The sequence below is a fragment of the Streptopelia decaocto genome (assembly GCF_964273445.1).
Source record: "Streptopelia decaocto genome assembly, chromosome: 11".
In the NCBI taxonomy this organism is placed as follows: Eukaryota; Metazoa; Chordata; class Aves; order Columbiformes; family Columbidae; genus Streptopelia; species Streptopelia decaocto.
Genome location: NC_138666.1, coordinates 12,560,662 through 12,576,522, shown reverse-complemented (window position 1 = coordinate 12,576,522; position 15,861 = coordinate 12,560,662). Strand labels below are relative to the sequence as shown.

General features: G+C 43.3%; 1 protein-coding gene across 3 annotated transcripts in view; it reads right to left on the bottom strand.

The window, feature by feature from the left end:
• Positions 1–15,861, bottom strand: part of RANBP10 (RAN binding protein 10) — a 66,751-nt gene that overhangs the window by 15,276 nt on the left and 35,614 nt on the right. For all 3 annotated transcript variants that reach the window (XM_082062443.1, XM_082062444.1, XM_082062445.1), the window contains exons 4-7: positions 14,928–15,095; positions 9,518–9,540; positions 5,099–5,283; positions 593–705 (exon numbers count right to left, since the gene is read on the bottom strand). In XM_082062443.1, coding sequence (XP_081918569.1) covers positions 593–705; positions 5,099–5,283; positions 9,518–9,540; positions 14,928–15,095 — 489 coding nt within the window. The remainder of the gene's footprint in view (positions 1–592; positions 706–5,098; positions 5,284–9,517; positions 9,541–14,927; positions 15,096–15,861) is intronic.

The following is a 15,861-nucleotide window of genomic DNA, read 5'->3' as shown; positions in this document are numbered from 1 at the left end:
CCGTGCTAACGAAGCTGCTCCTGCTGCAACAGACTGCATTGAAGAACCCAAATCTAAATGGATCTCTGGTGGACGGTGACCTCAGCTCAGGTAAAGTCCAAGGTAAGAATTCTATTCACCAATTTGGCACTACCTCCAAGAAAGTACCTTCTGCCCTAGACATTACGTTTAGCCTGATGTGTCAAATTGCTGGACTCCAAGCTGAGAGTCACCTCATCTCTTCCAGGATTCAGCTATTGATTTTCAACAAGGCTGAGGGAAATTAACCAAGTTGACAAGGAAAACTTAGCACATTCAACACCATCAAGCATGCAGGTCATTTCTCAGAGCAGACAGGCAAAGGAAAGAATAGGGCAGTTCTTCAGGCAAAGATGGCAGAGGGGACACACTGATGATGGCAAAAGTCCTCCCAGCAGTGGTCCCCGAGCTCTACAGGCCAACAGGCAGCAAAGCAAAGTCAGCAGCGTGGTGCAGACCCCTTTGTACACTCCTGGAATAACTTTTCTACTTCCACAGCACTTAATTCCAGAGTCCTGAAGGTAACATGTGGCCAACGTTCCACGCTTTGGGAATGACTCCCCAAGAGACTTACTTTGTCTGTTCTTTATTGAGGTCTGTTCTTCCTGGATTGTGGTGTCTGTGACTCTGGCAAAGGCGGTCGCTGTTGAACAGTACCCATGATGAACCAAATATGATGAAACCATACTAGAAAATAAGAAAATACAAACAGGCAAAGCAGCATTGGTAAAACGGGGTAATCACAGTGAAGAAAAAACCCAACACAACAGAAGTAGCAATTTCAGTGACCAAACTCAACTTGCTTAAGACATAACTATGGTCATACTTTTGGGTCCATACAATGTAAATTTACAAGACAGGCACCTCATCCCCAGCAAACAGGAGGGAGGCTCTAAATTCACCTTATGGGAAAAGAAATACACCCAATGCATACAAGGTATTTATGTATTTAATGACTACTGTCCAAGGGTCACTTGTAAGAGCTTAATACTGCATAACTGCCAGTGACGTCCTATATAGATACAAAATACGAACCTCAGAGAGGCTCATGGCTTTCAAGTAGATCTCAAAAAAAAGATTCTGGTCCTGCATTTCTTCCATCATTTATTTTCCCAGTAATTATATCTTTGGTAGTCAATTCTCCTTATGAATTCACACATTCACAGATACTTTTATCTGCTGATTTACAAAGAGTAGACTGTCGATATTGATTTTACAAACAATAACACACTTGTAAAGTTGTATTTTCAAAAAGTGTTGGGAAGGGGTGGTAGTATCATTGCCAGAAAACAAACACAACAAAAACACCTTTCAGAACAGACCATTTCTAAAGCACTTGTGCTTTCCCGGGATATGGAGGGTAAATGTGGAAGCTCACTGGATTTTTAACAAAACCTAAAAAGCCAGGAAAGGATTTCAAAGCTTCTAGTGATGAATCTCAAAACAGCCTTCTCATCATGAATCTGGTACAGATCCAGTCAAGTCACAGCTCAAACGCACCCCTGACCTGCTACTTTCAGTAAAAGAAATAAGGATTTTATAAGTCAGCAGTAATTTTCAGGTGTAACATTGTAAGCAGGTGTGTAATTTTTAAAACTTGTTTTAAAACAAAGTGCTTCTGACCACTGTTGGTACACGACATGCCCCTGCCCTCGGCATGGCACAGAAGGCGTAAGCCAGCGCATCCCTCTGCCGCACACAGCAGCCAGGTCACCCTGGAAACACTGAACACAGCCATCCGGGCGGGCAGAACAGAGTGGAAAACAGTCCTGGGGGAACATTATCACATTCCAGGGTGACCTGTGCAACATGCGGACAACACAAATCTTTCAGAATCCCAGGAATCCAAAGGAATTGCTTTTACCGCTTGGGAGACACGGGTGGAACTTGTTGGGAGCAAAAGTGCTCAAACCACAGGAGCAGTCATCTCTGGGCTGCATCTGGGGGTGCTTCTCCCACCTAGAGCGACCATGGTGGTGGAAGGTTTGTACTGTTTGTGCCTCTTCTTCTTCAAAACAGAGTTTGACTGCAGGCTTCTCTCTACAAGTTACATAAAGTTCTCCTCCTTCTGCATGGTACCACTTAGATTCTCCAATGAGCAATGCCAACTCCTCACACTTTATCAGAAATAAGGACCTACACCATTCTTCCTCCCGTAATCAACCACATCAGCTGATCTCAAGTCTCAGATTCTTCATGGCACGAGCTAAAAAGATTAGCAATCCTATAAAACTAACAACACACAAAGACGACGAGTTAGCCATGTGGGTCCCTTTCAGGTTTCAAGCGCTTGAAAAACTTTGTCAGATCAGCCTCTCTGGTGACAGCACATCCAGGAGTGTAACACCGGTGTAAAATTCTGCCAGGTTATTTCTTCCCCTGCTCTCCAGGAGACATTCCCTGCAGCAAACCTTCCCTGGTGACACCTCTCTAAGACTGCACCTCTCAGGATCTGTCAGGGAGGAGAGCCTTTGAAGGGACAATAATGCTTAGCTGCACGGTTAGAGATTAAATAAGATACTATGAATCCTAACAAAGCCACAGGACAAGAAAACATTGTCCCAAGAGCTTGGAACTCCAACCTGAAACAGCTGAACTACTAACATAAGGTACAAGCCCAGACTAAACCTGGAGGATGATGGGAAACATGATGCCGATTCTTAAAAAGAAGTCCAAAGCAGACATGAGGAACTCCAGAGCGGTGACCCTGATGCCTCCACCATGCATGTCAGAAGAAACAATTCTGGAGAACACAAGCAACAAACACAGGGATGAACTGGTCCTACTGCAGAAGAATCAACACCTTTTAGAAAGGGAAGCCATGGCTGTCTAATGTGGTGCCATTTTTGGAGGGAGTCTGGAAGCAGGCAGAAAAAAGATACTTTTGCAGTCCACTTGGTTGTCCAATGATATTTCACAGAGTCTTTCACCAAAGCCTCTCCAACAAGGTGAGTTACCATGTGATAAAAGGAAAGGTCCAACATAGCTAATTATTCGGTTAAACAACGGGGTGGCAAAAAACAGTCACCATCACCTGGGAAAGGAAAAAATCCCCCAGAGGTGCAGGCACCTGTGCTATTAACATATTCATAAAACTAAGCTTGACAGACCAGGGCTCTCATCCAGTGCAGGTGATAACTCATAACCCAAAGATCTCATTCCTTCCCAGTGGGTCCCTTCTTCCCAGGCATTTCTGAACATGCTCGACACCACAGGTGCTACCAGCACACATCCAAGTCTCTCTAGAGTCTCCTCCTCCCAAGGTGACAATCCCTTACCCACACATTCCCTCTCATCTCTCTTTTAAACAATTCACAGTCCACATGGGACATGTGCCCTCAGCCTCTGGCTGCACAGTGCCCCCTTAGTTTGCAGCAAGGGAACTTCTCAAAAGCCTTTTGGACTTGCAAGACAAAGACAGCAACCCAAGAACTATATTCACATGTCTGCTGGCTCCTCATGGCCAAACCCACACCCTATTTCTCCATGTGCCAAATGCATCTACCCTTCAGTAGTGCTTCTATGAATTTATCCAAGCTAGACATGAAGGTTCTCTCAGCCCATCGCTGCCCCACTCTCTCCTGAAACTCTTCATGACACGTGGCACCATCCACACCATGCTCCCTTCTCTTGACCCAAGGCAGTTTGGAGAGAAACCCTGTTCCACAGCCACAAGTTCACCTCTTTTCCCCTTGGGTTCTGTTAGGACTCTGGGTAAATATCTGATCCCAGAGACTTTCTCCACTTCCCCTCACTTATTTCTTCCAGTGCTTCTTTGACAGACGCTTAAATCCCAGACACAGCCTCTGCCAAGTCCCTCACAAATAAGTGTCTCAGGATAACAACATACCTGATTTCTGGACACACAGGCAAATAACTCAACTAGATATGGTCTTATCTTCCCCAAAGTGTCTTTTTATGCTGCAATCCTCTACAGGCCCTAAGAACTCTCTGGCAGGTCTCCTACTCCTTATTTTCTTGAAGAAAAACATTATTATTTTCAATAGCTTCTGCCAGTTGCTTTTCAAGGGCTTTGCTGGCTGCCCTGAATTATCTGCAAATAACTAAATACAAGACTAGCAGAAAACAAGACTGGTCACATGGATGCAATCATTGCTGCATCTAAATCTGGATGACAGAGACCAGCATCAGGTATTTAGGGAAAGAATATAATAAAAACATGAAATATAGAGTTATCTGTAATCAGAAATAAAAGCAATCAGAGATAGAAGCAACAGTCAAAGACTTTGGGGTTTAAAATACAGCTATGGAATTGGCCTCTGTGAATCACTGTGAGTATTTAAATGTGCATCTTTTAAAACCCACTTAAACCACGACAATTTCTTGCAGCAGCAAGTCCCACATTTTCATACATTTAGTGATTTTTTTTTTTAAGCCAAAAGAGGCTCTTCATCTAGTTCTTGTGTTTTGAGAAACAGTGAACAATCACTTTCTAGTCATGCTCTTCATGGTGTAAATGACTGAGAGATAACTGCAGTCCACCTCCCTCAATTACCTGTTTCCAAGCTGTGGAGCCTTTGTCAACTCTGTCTTTTCTTCAAGCAGAAGATGCTCCTGACAACTCTTGTCAATTGTTCTAATCAAGTTTCACTCAATCCTTTTTGCAATGGGAAACGCATTCAACATTCATAAATTTATAAAGTGCCATAACTGCGTTTTCAGCCAGGCTGGGTTTGGAAGCCTTTGGTTTAAGCTATTTCTTGCTCTTTCATTTCTGAATTCAGCTGACTTACATACTGGCTTTTTTGCCATGTTAGAGCTTTTATGATGTCCTCTCCACTCCCCTCCCCACCATGTGTCACCTCCAAGTCTACGTTCTTCCATTCCTACAAGCTTTCATGCAGTCTTCGGCTGAAAGCTTCTCCTATATCTTTTACATTTGAAACAGCAGCAATCTACACAGTGAAGACTATTAAACAACAAAACAGCGGGTAAAACCAACTTCAGCAAAATGCACTGACTGGCAATTTTTGTCTAAGAAATCATAAATTAGCATTAAAAAAAAATAATTTAAAGCCTAGCAGAACAAAAGAAGCTGAACACCAGAACAGTGACTTACTTCTGCAGCATGGCTTGCCACTCGCCTAGTCTGTCTCCTATGGGAAACCGCTTAATGGTGCTCTGAATCTTCGCTCGCCACTCCCTCATGTAGTCCTCAATGTCGAACACAAATGGCTGCTGCCCAAAGTTGGCATCGACTATCTCTCCTGGAGTCTGGAGACCCACTGTAGGGTAGAGATTTGACTGGGAAGGAAGAAAAAGACACCTGTATTAAACCCAGCTTTCTCTTTCTGGTTCCAGTTACATTGTTTAGTGAGATAAAAGTGCTGCTCTTTAACCTGAAAGATGTAAAGGAATAGGTAGGGGCAACAACCCTTTAGGCGCATCTCAAGGAACCTCATGACTTATTGTGCAGTTATTCAAAGTTATTGTATAAAACCAGGACAGTGGGTTCAATCCCCAGCAGTCTGTGATCGATGCCATGACTGCTGGCTATGGCGTGTCCACTTTCTGCCTTAGTTTTCTGCAATTTCTACCAAAGTTCAGAAGCCAGAAAATAATAATTAAAAAAACGAAAGAGGCATCCTCTCAATCAACAGATCTATGTGTTCTCCACAGTTTCAGCTGAACTCTCTTATTCCTTGGAAGCTGCTGTCTAAATACTTTACATCTCTGATGAGAAGGGAATGGATGGTGGCGGAGCTCTGAGGTTAGGGCTTTGATGATCGCAAGACAGCATGAAATTCCACCACTGATAGACAAATTTCATTTTAAGAACATGCATACGGATGCAAATAGAAGCTTTGACCTTCCACCATAATACGGAGAAAAGAGAAAGGTTATCACTGTGAAATCACCTCTAAAATTAAGCCAATAATTCAGCTTCTAAAGATGATCTCATTGAAAAGAGGTGGTCAAAGTCTATCTAGAAGTTGTCTGAATTCAGGCTATTTTAAGAATAAGCTTATGGATCTTAATCAAATCCCTGAGCCCACTTAAATGTGGGGAAAAGAGAAATGGCATCAGAAAAGGTACAGGGGTGTCTGGTTCTCACTGCTCTGGATGACACTATTTAAGCACGTGTTCCATTCACTGTCATGTTACTTTTCCCCAGCACAAATCACTTCTCTGTTTGCAACACAAACTCCACTAATCCTCTACTTTAGAGCATCTGCTGACATGCTGCACAGCATAGGAAAAGTCTCTCTTGTGCCACTCATGCACTTCTTGCTGTTGAGTTTTTTCACTTTGCTCTAACACAAGACTGACAGAGCCAGAAACCAGACACAGGGCAAGGCCTGCGGATGCACGTAGGGAAACTGAGGTCTGGAAGGTGCCTGGTTGTGGTGTCTTGCTTATGGTTGAACACAGTTCAGATGTTAGATCAGCAGAGGAGCAGACCTCTCGCTATAGGTCAAATCAGCAAGTGGAAGTTAGACTGTCATCCTAAGAAAAAGCCAAGGTGATTCTCTCCTCCTCTATAGCAACAGGCGTGGGCTTTCCAACAATTATCTAGAAAATGTGTTCAATTATTCACTATTGCGGAGACCTGGGACGTCAGCAATGTCATTGATCTCCCCCTGAGACCTACTGTAGTTGTGGATTTTACTTTTTACTAACGCTATTAAGATTGTTACAAGTTGGAACTCAGTGGAATCCTGATCGCATTAGCAAATAAGGAGCCAGCGTGCTGTGGGAAGTGATTATGTCCCTCTGCTTTCCCCCACATCTGCATGACTTACTTGGTTCAGCCCCAGGGCAAGGAAGACATTCACAAAGGCGGCCCAGCAGAGTTCTGCTCAGACGGTCAGAAGGCTGGGGCACCTGGCAGACAGGGAGAGGCTGAGGGAATTAGCTTGGAGAAGGCAGAAGGGAAAATGTAACTGCAAACCTTCCGCTCCCAAAAGGGAGGTGATAAAAAGGATGGAGACAGATTCTTCTCAAGGGTGCTCAGTGAAAGGACAATGGGCACGAGCTGCAGCCCTGGAAATTTTGATGGGACATAAGGAAGACGTTTTTCCTTGTGAGGATGATTAAGAACTAGAACAGGTTCTCAGGGAGACTGCAGTACCGCTGTCCTCAGAGATCTTCAAAACTCAACTGGATAAGGTCCTGACCAACCTGCTCTACCTTTGAAATTAGAAAACCTCAAAAAACAAAGGAAAAAATGAATCTATAAACACAGGCTGGAAACTGAAATCAGTGACTGCGTCACTGCTGACTCAGCACACCTCCTCCTTGTCTATTCTCACATCAAGGAATTCACTGGGGTACAGAGGTGTGCGAAGAAACCACAGCATGATGCAGGAGGAGCTACCAGAGGAAAACACCATTTTAAAGTCAGTCTCTCAAACCTAGGATGGATCTCTAATGAGGGATCAGATCTTTTCCACAGTCTGTACTTTAGACTTTTTTATTAACTTAACTTTTTAGTATTATGAACCCAAGGACTTACAAAGCCAGGAATCAGACACCCCAAATACTTCAAAGTTAGAAGTAAAAAAAACCCCAAGTTACAACACGTCACATATTTTTCAGCCACCTTGGGTATGTTCATCTTTGAGGGGAAGCTGCCTACCCCCGACACCTCTCAAAACATCTCTGGGCTAAAATTCTGTTTTTCACATGTGGGATCTGTCCTCTCTGTTATAGCAACTGTTGGGAACCACCTGTATCTCCACCACCCTGCCAGACACAGGGAGACATCACCCCAGAGCCCACTGCGCAGGCAGATGCTTCTCCTGCCAGGTTCTTCAGGCACACCCTCCCCGGCACATTCGGCCCACCTCTTGCCTCTGATGTTGTGGCCTGTTGCTCACAACCCCCTAGCTCATCTTGACTTGTTTTTTAACCCCCTTGTCCCTTTGCACCCCTGCAATCCCACCCTGGACTCTTCCATATTCTGCTTTTTTACATTTCCTACTGCTCTCATCTCAGAAAGAGAAGCAGGTTAGCCAAATGAGATGATAACGCGGTGAAAAAATTAGAAGGAATATGGTAAAACTGTGACTCCTAATGTAACCTATATCCAGAGCAAAAACAGCACCTAAAACTAAAGGGTATATCACAGAAGCATCTTCTTGCTATGGATGTAAGGTTGGCACAAGACCTCACTCCAAAAGGTTAATATTCATGGACAAGCAAAATATTATTTTACTTTAATAAACTGTATTTGGATCAAGTGAATAAACTACTGTGAAACCACCCACACAAAGAGAGTTTCTGGTTTAGAATATACTGCAACTTTACCAAGTTCAAAGAGCCCAGGAACCAAAAAAACCCTGTATTGGCAGTTGATGTGAAAAGGCAAATTAAGCAACTGGAATGTCTTTCAGCGCAAACGCTGGCTGGGATATGGCAGAGATCTGTAAAGCCATAAATCCCATTGGGAAGGTGAACGGGGACTGCTAGTCGTTATTTCTCACAACACAAAAATTAGAGGAACAAAATAAATTTTTGACAGGAGGTGCAAAACAAAGACAAGCAAGTGTTCTTCCACACAATGTGGAAGCCAGGCAAGAAAATCAATCACTTTGGAGGCCCAAACAAGTTACGGAAACTAAGAAATTCCTCAGAGGAAATTCGTTTGGGGTTATTAAATACAAAGACAGGAGTGCAACCTGAGGAACAAGGAGTTCTGTGTGTGAGAGAAATGGGTGCAGTGATGTACCGGTGTATTCCTGACCTGGTTTTACCTTCTTTTCCTAAACACCTGCTCCTTGCCCAGGAACACTTGAGTCTGAAAATGAGCAACCATTTTTTTTGTTCATGAACTACTGTGAAAGTTGTGCTTTTGTAACACCCAACTAGATGTTACTGCATGGTGTAACTCAGGGGGTGCCACTGCACTCAAGAGAACTCAGTATCAGGGCTGGTGAATCACTATCAGCCCCACGGGGGTGCCAAATACATTCTCCAGCAATTCCACCAGCTGGTCACTCATCCTGGGCAGAAGCTCATCAAAAACCTGTGCAATGAGATACACAATACAGCCAGTTAAGCCTGACCCTCATTCTCAGAAATACCTTTCCCTAACTGCATGTGGAAAGGGAACACCACGGCTGCAAGACTCGGACAAGAGTAGAAAAAGCTGAGAATAATACCATTAGGCGTTTTTGTGCTCTTTGATGATGGGACATGAGAGGCCACTCAATGACTCTGCACATCCACCCCCCACAGCTGAAGCTGCATTTGGAACACAGCAACGTGTAATGAAGTTTGAATCTTCGCTTTAATGCCAGGAGAAGGAGCAACATATTCTTTGAGATGGTGAGAGATGAGAGGAGGCATCTGAGTAGCCCACAAACCCAGCCACAGGACTATGAAGTTTCAGAGAAGGGAGCACCCGCATCATTCAGTAATGTGCGTTACCATTTTTTACCAGGGCATCAAACAGAAAAAAAATCACATCCCCACACTCTTCCCCCTCCCTTCTGTTTGCATCCTTAGTTAAAATACTGAAAATAGGTGTACTTACAGGGAGGTCTGTAAAGGCTATACCTGTGGGGGGAAAAATAGTAGAATTAAAAAGACAAAGGATTTTTTTCCCTGCTTGGCTACATTTTTAACATGCTGCAAAAGGTTACGGCATTTCAACAAATCCCAGCTCTGACCTTGCATTTCACCACCTGTTGTATTTAGAAGTAACTTCCCCCCCAGCCCCCTCCTCTGCAAGGTTTTGCATCTGGAGAAAGGTTCATGGAAAAACCTAAATATTTCAGACATCTCTCCCAAAAATTTGATTTGCTAAAAAGCAGCTCCTCTTTTCTTTGCTTCTCCCTCTGTTACTATGAAGAAGTTAGTTTTCAAGACTCACTTTGGCTTGAAAAACAAAGTTTTACCATAATGTTGCTTTGGTTTGGGCTATAACTAGTTCTTCTTATCAGCCAGCCAGACGGAAATGAACATTCAACACTTTGCATTACAGCTGGGGAACAGAGACAGGACCAAGCTGCAGCCCAGAGCACCTGAGAAACACTGTGCAAAGAACAGCTTCATCCTCAAGTGCGCTGCTACAGTTCCAAATATAAGAGATGCGGAAAAAGCATATGGTTTCTTTTTTTTTTTTTTCCTTTTACATTTGGCACGCCAGAAAAGAAAGTACCTATTTAAGCAGAGCCAGCCACCACCTACGATCACTGACAGAGTTGAGGTCAGAGCTACGAGAAAACGTTCAGGACGGCGAGATGAACTGGCCAGCGACAGCAGCTCTAACCCGCTGGTTTTGGGTCACCCTCACCAAGAGCACAGGGGAACAGCTGCCATGCCCTGTTCACCTCACCAGGCTGAGGTTAATTCATGTCTTAAGCTAACGTTTCAGGAGTCGATCTGGAAGCTGCGGTCTTGCTCCACACATGCCCCTAGCGATGCTTTCTGCCCCCAGGCAGAGCAAGGCTTGTACCCACACCAGTGTGCCCAGGTCTCACACACGTCCCACCTCTCGCCCACCCTTCTGGGTGGCAGTGAAACAGCTGCAAAGAAGCAAGAGCACATCGTTCTCCATTTGTAATGTTAGGACTATTTTAACCAAGAGCTGCAATGTACTGTTACCAGATCAGCCTGAAATGGTAATTTAAACCAATTTTAGGAGTCAATGTAAGAAATAAATAATTACTATTCGAAACAGCACAGATTCAAAATCTAATACCTGGGAAAAAAAATCCAGAATATTTTACTAAACCAATAGCCAATAAGGTTTAAATATAATCCTGGTAGATAAACAATATGGTTTAATTAACATCATGGCAGACCTTGTCTGTTGAGTACTCTCTCTACAACCCAACCAAAAATTGTCTATAAAAGTGGTATTGAATACGTGACTGAGAAAAATGTTCACTAAGCATTTCTCTCACCTCAGCACTTTGCCCAAATAATTTTTCCTCACTCAAACCTTTCACTTTGCACTCATTTTGCTCAGCTGGATGAAGGCTTGTTTCTACCCTTACACCCGCATAAGAACAACCTCCTGGAGCCTGCAGTCCCTGGGGTTGTCCTCTGCCACCCAGGACCACCCAGAGCCAAAGGTGGCCCAGCTCTGCCATGGCAACTCCATGCCAATCACTGGTTTAGGAGGCTAGTGTCTTATCCATTAGGCCACCTGTTCTGGCCCTAATCCTGTTAATTGCTAAATGGGTTGAGAATGGGTATTTTACTTTACAGGTTAACTTGGTCCTTCCGAGTGCCTGTGCTAGAACTAAGAGTACAGGAAGTTTTCTCTGGGGTTGCACACTCTTTTTATAGCCCTGCTGCTCCATTTACCTTGGTCTGCTGTCAAATTTTGAGATCTGAAGCACTCCTGCATTAGTCCCTGAGTGAACTCACCCACTTAATCCCAGAGACCTATAGCAGTCACGTTGCTTCATCATGTCCTGCGTCCAAGACTCTCTGCTTAATTGCCCCAAAGTTTCTCACATTTATCCCTTTTACTCTCCTAACTCAACGTCACCACACTTCTAGCCACATCTCATCATGTTTTTAACTACCAGGACTCTGCTCAGAACCTGTCAAAAGCATTTTATCAGCAGCCAGAAGACATTCAAGACATTTTCCAGAACAGAGAATTAAGACTACATACACTAAGTCAAACAGTTTTCATGTGACGTCTCCAAACAAAGTTCAAGACTTAGCTCCAACCAGAGCATCCAGAATTTGTGATGCTCAAGAAAACAGTTCTTATACAGTGTTCCTGATGGATCTGATTAAATGGAAAAGCATGGAGACAATGGAAGATCACAGCTAAGCAACGGGTGAAATTGCAAGAAAAACAACAGGGAGCATGTCTAATTAACAGATGAAAAGGAGAGGAGAAATGGTGAAGAGATAATATAATCTCTAGGGAACAACAAAGCTAGAGTAATTCCATTAAAAGCAAGACAAATTCAAATGCCCAGAGGCAGGGCCCTGAAACCCTGCTGTCAAGCTAACTGGCATCACAAAGGGGCTGATTAGTCTCATTAATATTTTTTATGTCTGCAGCAGGATTACATAATGACCTAATATCCTAATAGGAGAGAGACAGCTTCTGCGACTTTGTGTCAGGGAACACCAAGAAAAAGCACATCCATCCTCTTCCAGGTAAACCTTGGGTTTACACAACACAGAAATGAGATTCCAGGTTAGCAGAAGTATCAGGAAAGGTTCAAGATCTTAATGGAGATGCTTCCATTAGGGCAGAAGGTGTCCTGGCTTTCAAATAAGTCATTGCTCCTCCCTCCATCTGGTCCGGGTTCCCCTGCTGAGACCTGCCTCACCCCCTCTCACATACACCTGTTCATGAGAAGCTGCGGAACAGCCACATGGTTGCAACCTGAGGTCTTCTCGGGCTCAGACACACTCTCCTCAGCATTCGACAGGAAGCACTTCTCTTGAACACTGTTTCTTTATCAATCACACAAATAGACACTACTGGCCATTAACAAGTGTCTTCCCGGCTGAGGTTTTCATTCAGCTTTTGTAAAAACACAGTAACATGTTCCAGCAGCTTCTGAGGGAGGTCAGCCCAGCAATGACTGATGGCCTGTGACTCCCTAGTACTTCTGTCACTGCCTCCTCTAAGCACATCACCTCTCTGAGTACAGCCATGACACCACCACAGCTGACAGAGGAGCTGCTACACAAATGAGCCACTTTTGAATGCTCAGGACAGTCTCCTACCTATAATTTTCTCATACATCTTATGTCTTGTACCATAAATCCCAAGAGGAGGACACCCAGGACACAGCGATGCTTATAATCTATTGTTGTTCTCCAATCTAAGCACAGTAAAACTTAATTCCCTTCCTCTGCTGTTTCTTCCCACTGGCACTGTTCACCACTGGGGTAGGCTGCTCCCCAAGGGATCATTCCATATCAGATTAGAAAACACAAGCTTTCCAACCAAAACCCCCGTGTTTGAAGGAAAAGCAGCACTAAAAATCAAGAAAGGAAAACCCAGTAACTTCATTACTCTAAACACCTCCAAATGTCCCAAACAAAACAAATCTGCGAGCAGGACATGAGGCAAAGAACCAGAGGATGACAATGACAAAAAGTAACACAGAAGTTACTGAACTCCTTGTCTGGCTTCATCTGCCCAGACATGCAGGTACAACACGGCCCTGGGAACAGAATGGAGGTGGAACAATGGGCGACTTTTCAACCGACACCTCGTCTACTCTGCAGGCTCCTGGTCGCTAAAAAGGAATCAAATTTCAAATGAACAAATTTGTATTCATTAAATATAAGACCTGGCCCCTTCCTGAGTGTTACACTTTCATTGTGATGAAAAGTAACAGCACTGCCAGGCTAAAAAACTGTGAAGCTGGAAAACCACCCACTCAAAGGAAAACAAACGGAGCACAGCACAAACTACTATACTACTGTGTAAACATACACTCAAAAATTAAGGACAGCAATTAAAAGGAGAGATTTTGTGAAATCTTTTAAACTATTTCAGCACCTTAGTCGCTGTGTATGTTGAACCTGTCTCATTCCTAAGCAATGGCTCCTGCTCTACACCATCAGCTGTTGCTTTCATACCTCCATTTGTCTTCTCAGTATGGGACTGACATGGGTAATGTCCACAGATTGTGAGTTAAATTTAGAATAATCTAGTTATTAGAAGTCTGGGCAATTAATTAATACTTATGGACTACAAATGACCCCTAGTGTCCCTACTAGTGACTGGTCTCGCTAGGTAGTAAGCCACAAGCCTTCACTAGGAGTCCCTCAGCATCTCATGTGGTATGGCTGATAAACAGCTATAATTTCAAAAAGGAAGACAGATTAGACACTCAACTTTGAACAGCTCCCCACTGGGCTTCTGATGGAGGCTCTGTTTATAAAATTAGAATGTCAAAAACAAGTCTTAAAGGGTGCTCTAAGATTTTTTTTTCCATTCAGGGCTGGAGACCTCTTGACATGTTGCATGTCATTCATCTAGAATGCTTCTCAGAAGGCATGTGGCTCATTTCTAGGCAACCTCTGGTCCTGGCACTGGGCACCAGTGAGAAGAGCCTGGTTCTGCCTGCTCTGTCACCTCCCTTCAGGTATTTATACATATTGATGATTTATACATATTGATGAGAAGCCCTTGAGCCGTCGCTTCACCAGGCTGAACAGCCCCAGCTCTCTCAGCCTGTAGAACTGACACAGCAAGGAGAAGCAAAGGAAAGGAGCGCTTGTCCCTGCCAAACCAAATGAATTTCAGCACAAAAAGTGAGATGAACTTATCAAAATTTACAGCATGTCTTATGCAGCCAAAAAAAAAAAAAAGAAGACAGAATTTATCCATGGTGGAGCATATGTCATCCAAGGAAAAGACATTTTAGGTGTAAATGGCCACAACTTTCTACTTTAGAAAAATCAGATATGATGGATGCCTGGAAAACATCCATGAGATATTTCTTCAGGCAAAATTGTGAAGTTCTTAACTTTAGGGGAACTTCTGAAACAATTGTGGAATGAGCCAAATTATAGGTCAGTGCTTAAGTAAGGCTTCTTATGCTTAATTAATGTCTAGCTTTTGGAATATTTGGACTAATGCATTATGGGTTACAGATGGAAAAGTCACTTTAAAAAGTGATTAATATATTAACTAAATTTCCCACTTCTTCCCTGTTGCCCAGCCATTCGCTATCTTACCCAACCTCCCACTGGCTGTGCAGAAGCAGAGGAAAGGAGCAGAAGCTCGAGATGCAATCCTAACCTACTTACATTGAACAGCACAGAAACCCCTTTACATACTGAAAGTATTTATGTCTCGGAGCCAATTTACATCTCCTGACTGATGCTTAGTGCTCTTTTTCTCAAATCTTACCCACAAATGTGGAACAAGAGTTAACAACACATGCAAAGTATTAAACAGCAGCAGGAGCACCCGTCTCCTGAGAGAACCTTTCTTTACTTACCTAAACTGTGGCCATTTTTTGTGTAAAAGCAGGTATTGTTGATAAGGTTGACACAGCAGCCGATGACATCTCCAGTGGTGAACGTAGGGCCATAGGGCTGTCCTGTCCCCGAAGAACAGAAGGAGTGTCCGTCGTCACCATGGTACCCATAAGAATGTTTATCCCACCCTGCAAAAGACAAGGCAAAAGAGCAGGTCAGGCATGAAGCCGGTTTGGCAGAACAACACAGCAACCACAGCTCTCAGGACACAATTTTCTTGTAGGAAATCTGAAATTTTGATTCCCACTCCTGATTCATCCCAACATGAATTTTCATATACCAGTAACTGAAAAGAAATGAATAGTCATCAACCATAACACACTCATTTCGGTTTCAATCTCATTTGTCACTTATGAGAAATAAGAAAAAGAACAGATTGCCAAAAGTTATTTTGACAAAGACTTTTTTGTTTAAAAAAAAAAAAAATTAAAACTCTGTTTCTGTTTTATCTTGCCTGTGGTGAAACAAGCTCCTCTTTGTAAAACATTTGTGTTTCCCACTAACACAATCTTCCAGCAAAAGCATTTAATAATTCTCAGCCAACTGCAGCTTTGTCTGCTCACAGATGTAACCAAATGGCTAGAGGCAATTTTTGCATTCTCACATTTACATTTCCCTTCTAGCAGTTTATAAGGCTTTTTGTGTTCCCCTTGAGCAACTACATTTTCCACTCTGTGGACAACTTAAAACACAACCCTTAACGCCAATGGGCAATTTTCAAAGTGGTCAGTTCTAACATTAATATCCTTTATTTCTTCTGCCAGTAGCGCTGTGCCGAGGGTTAAAGCTGGGCTCAGGGGCTGCACCCTGCCTACCTGTTCTCCTCTACATCTCGCAGTAATTCCATTATTCTGATTTTGTTCTGGGCTACTCCAATTCTGTTGCAACTTCTGT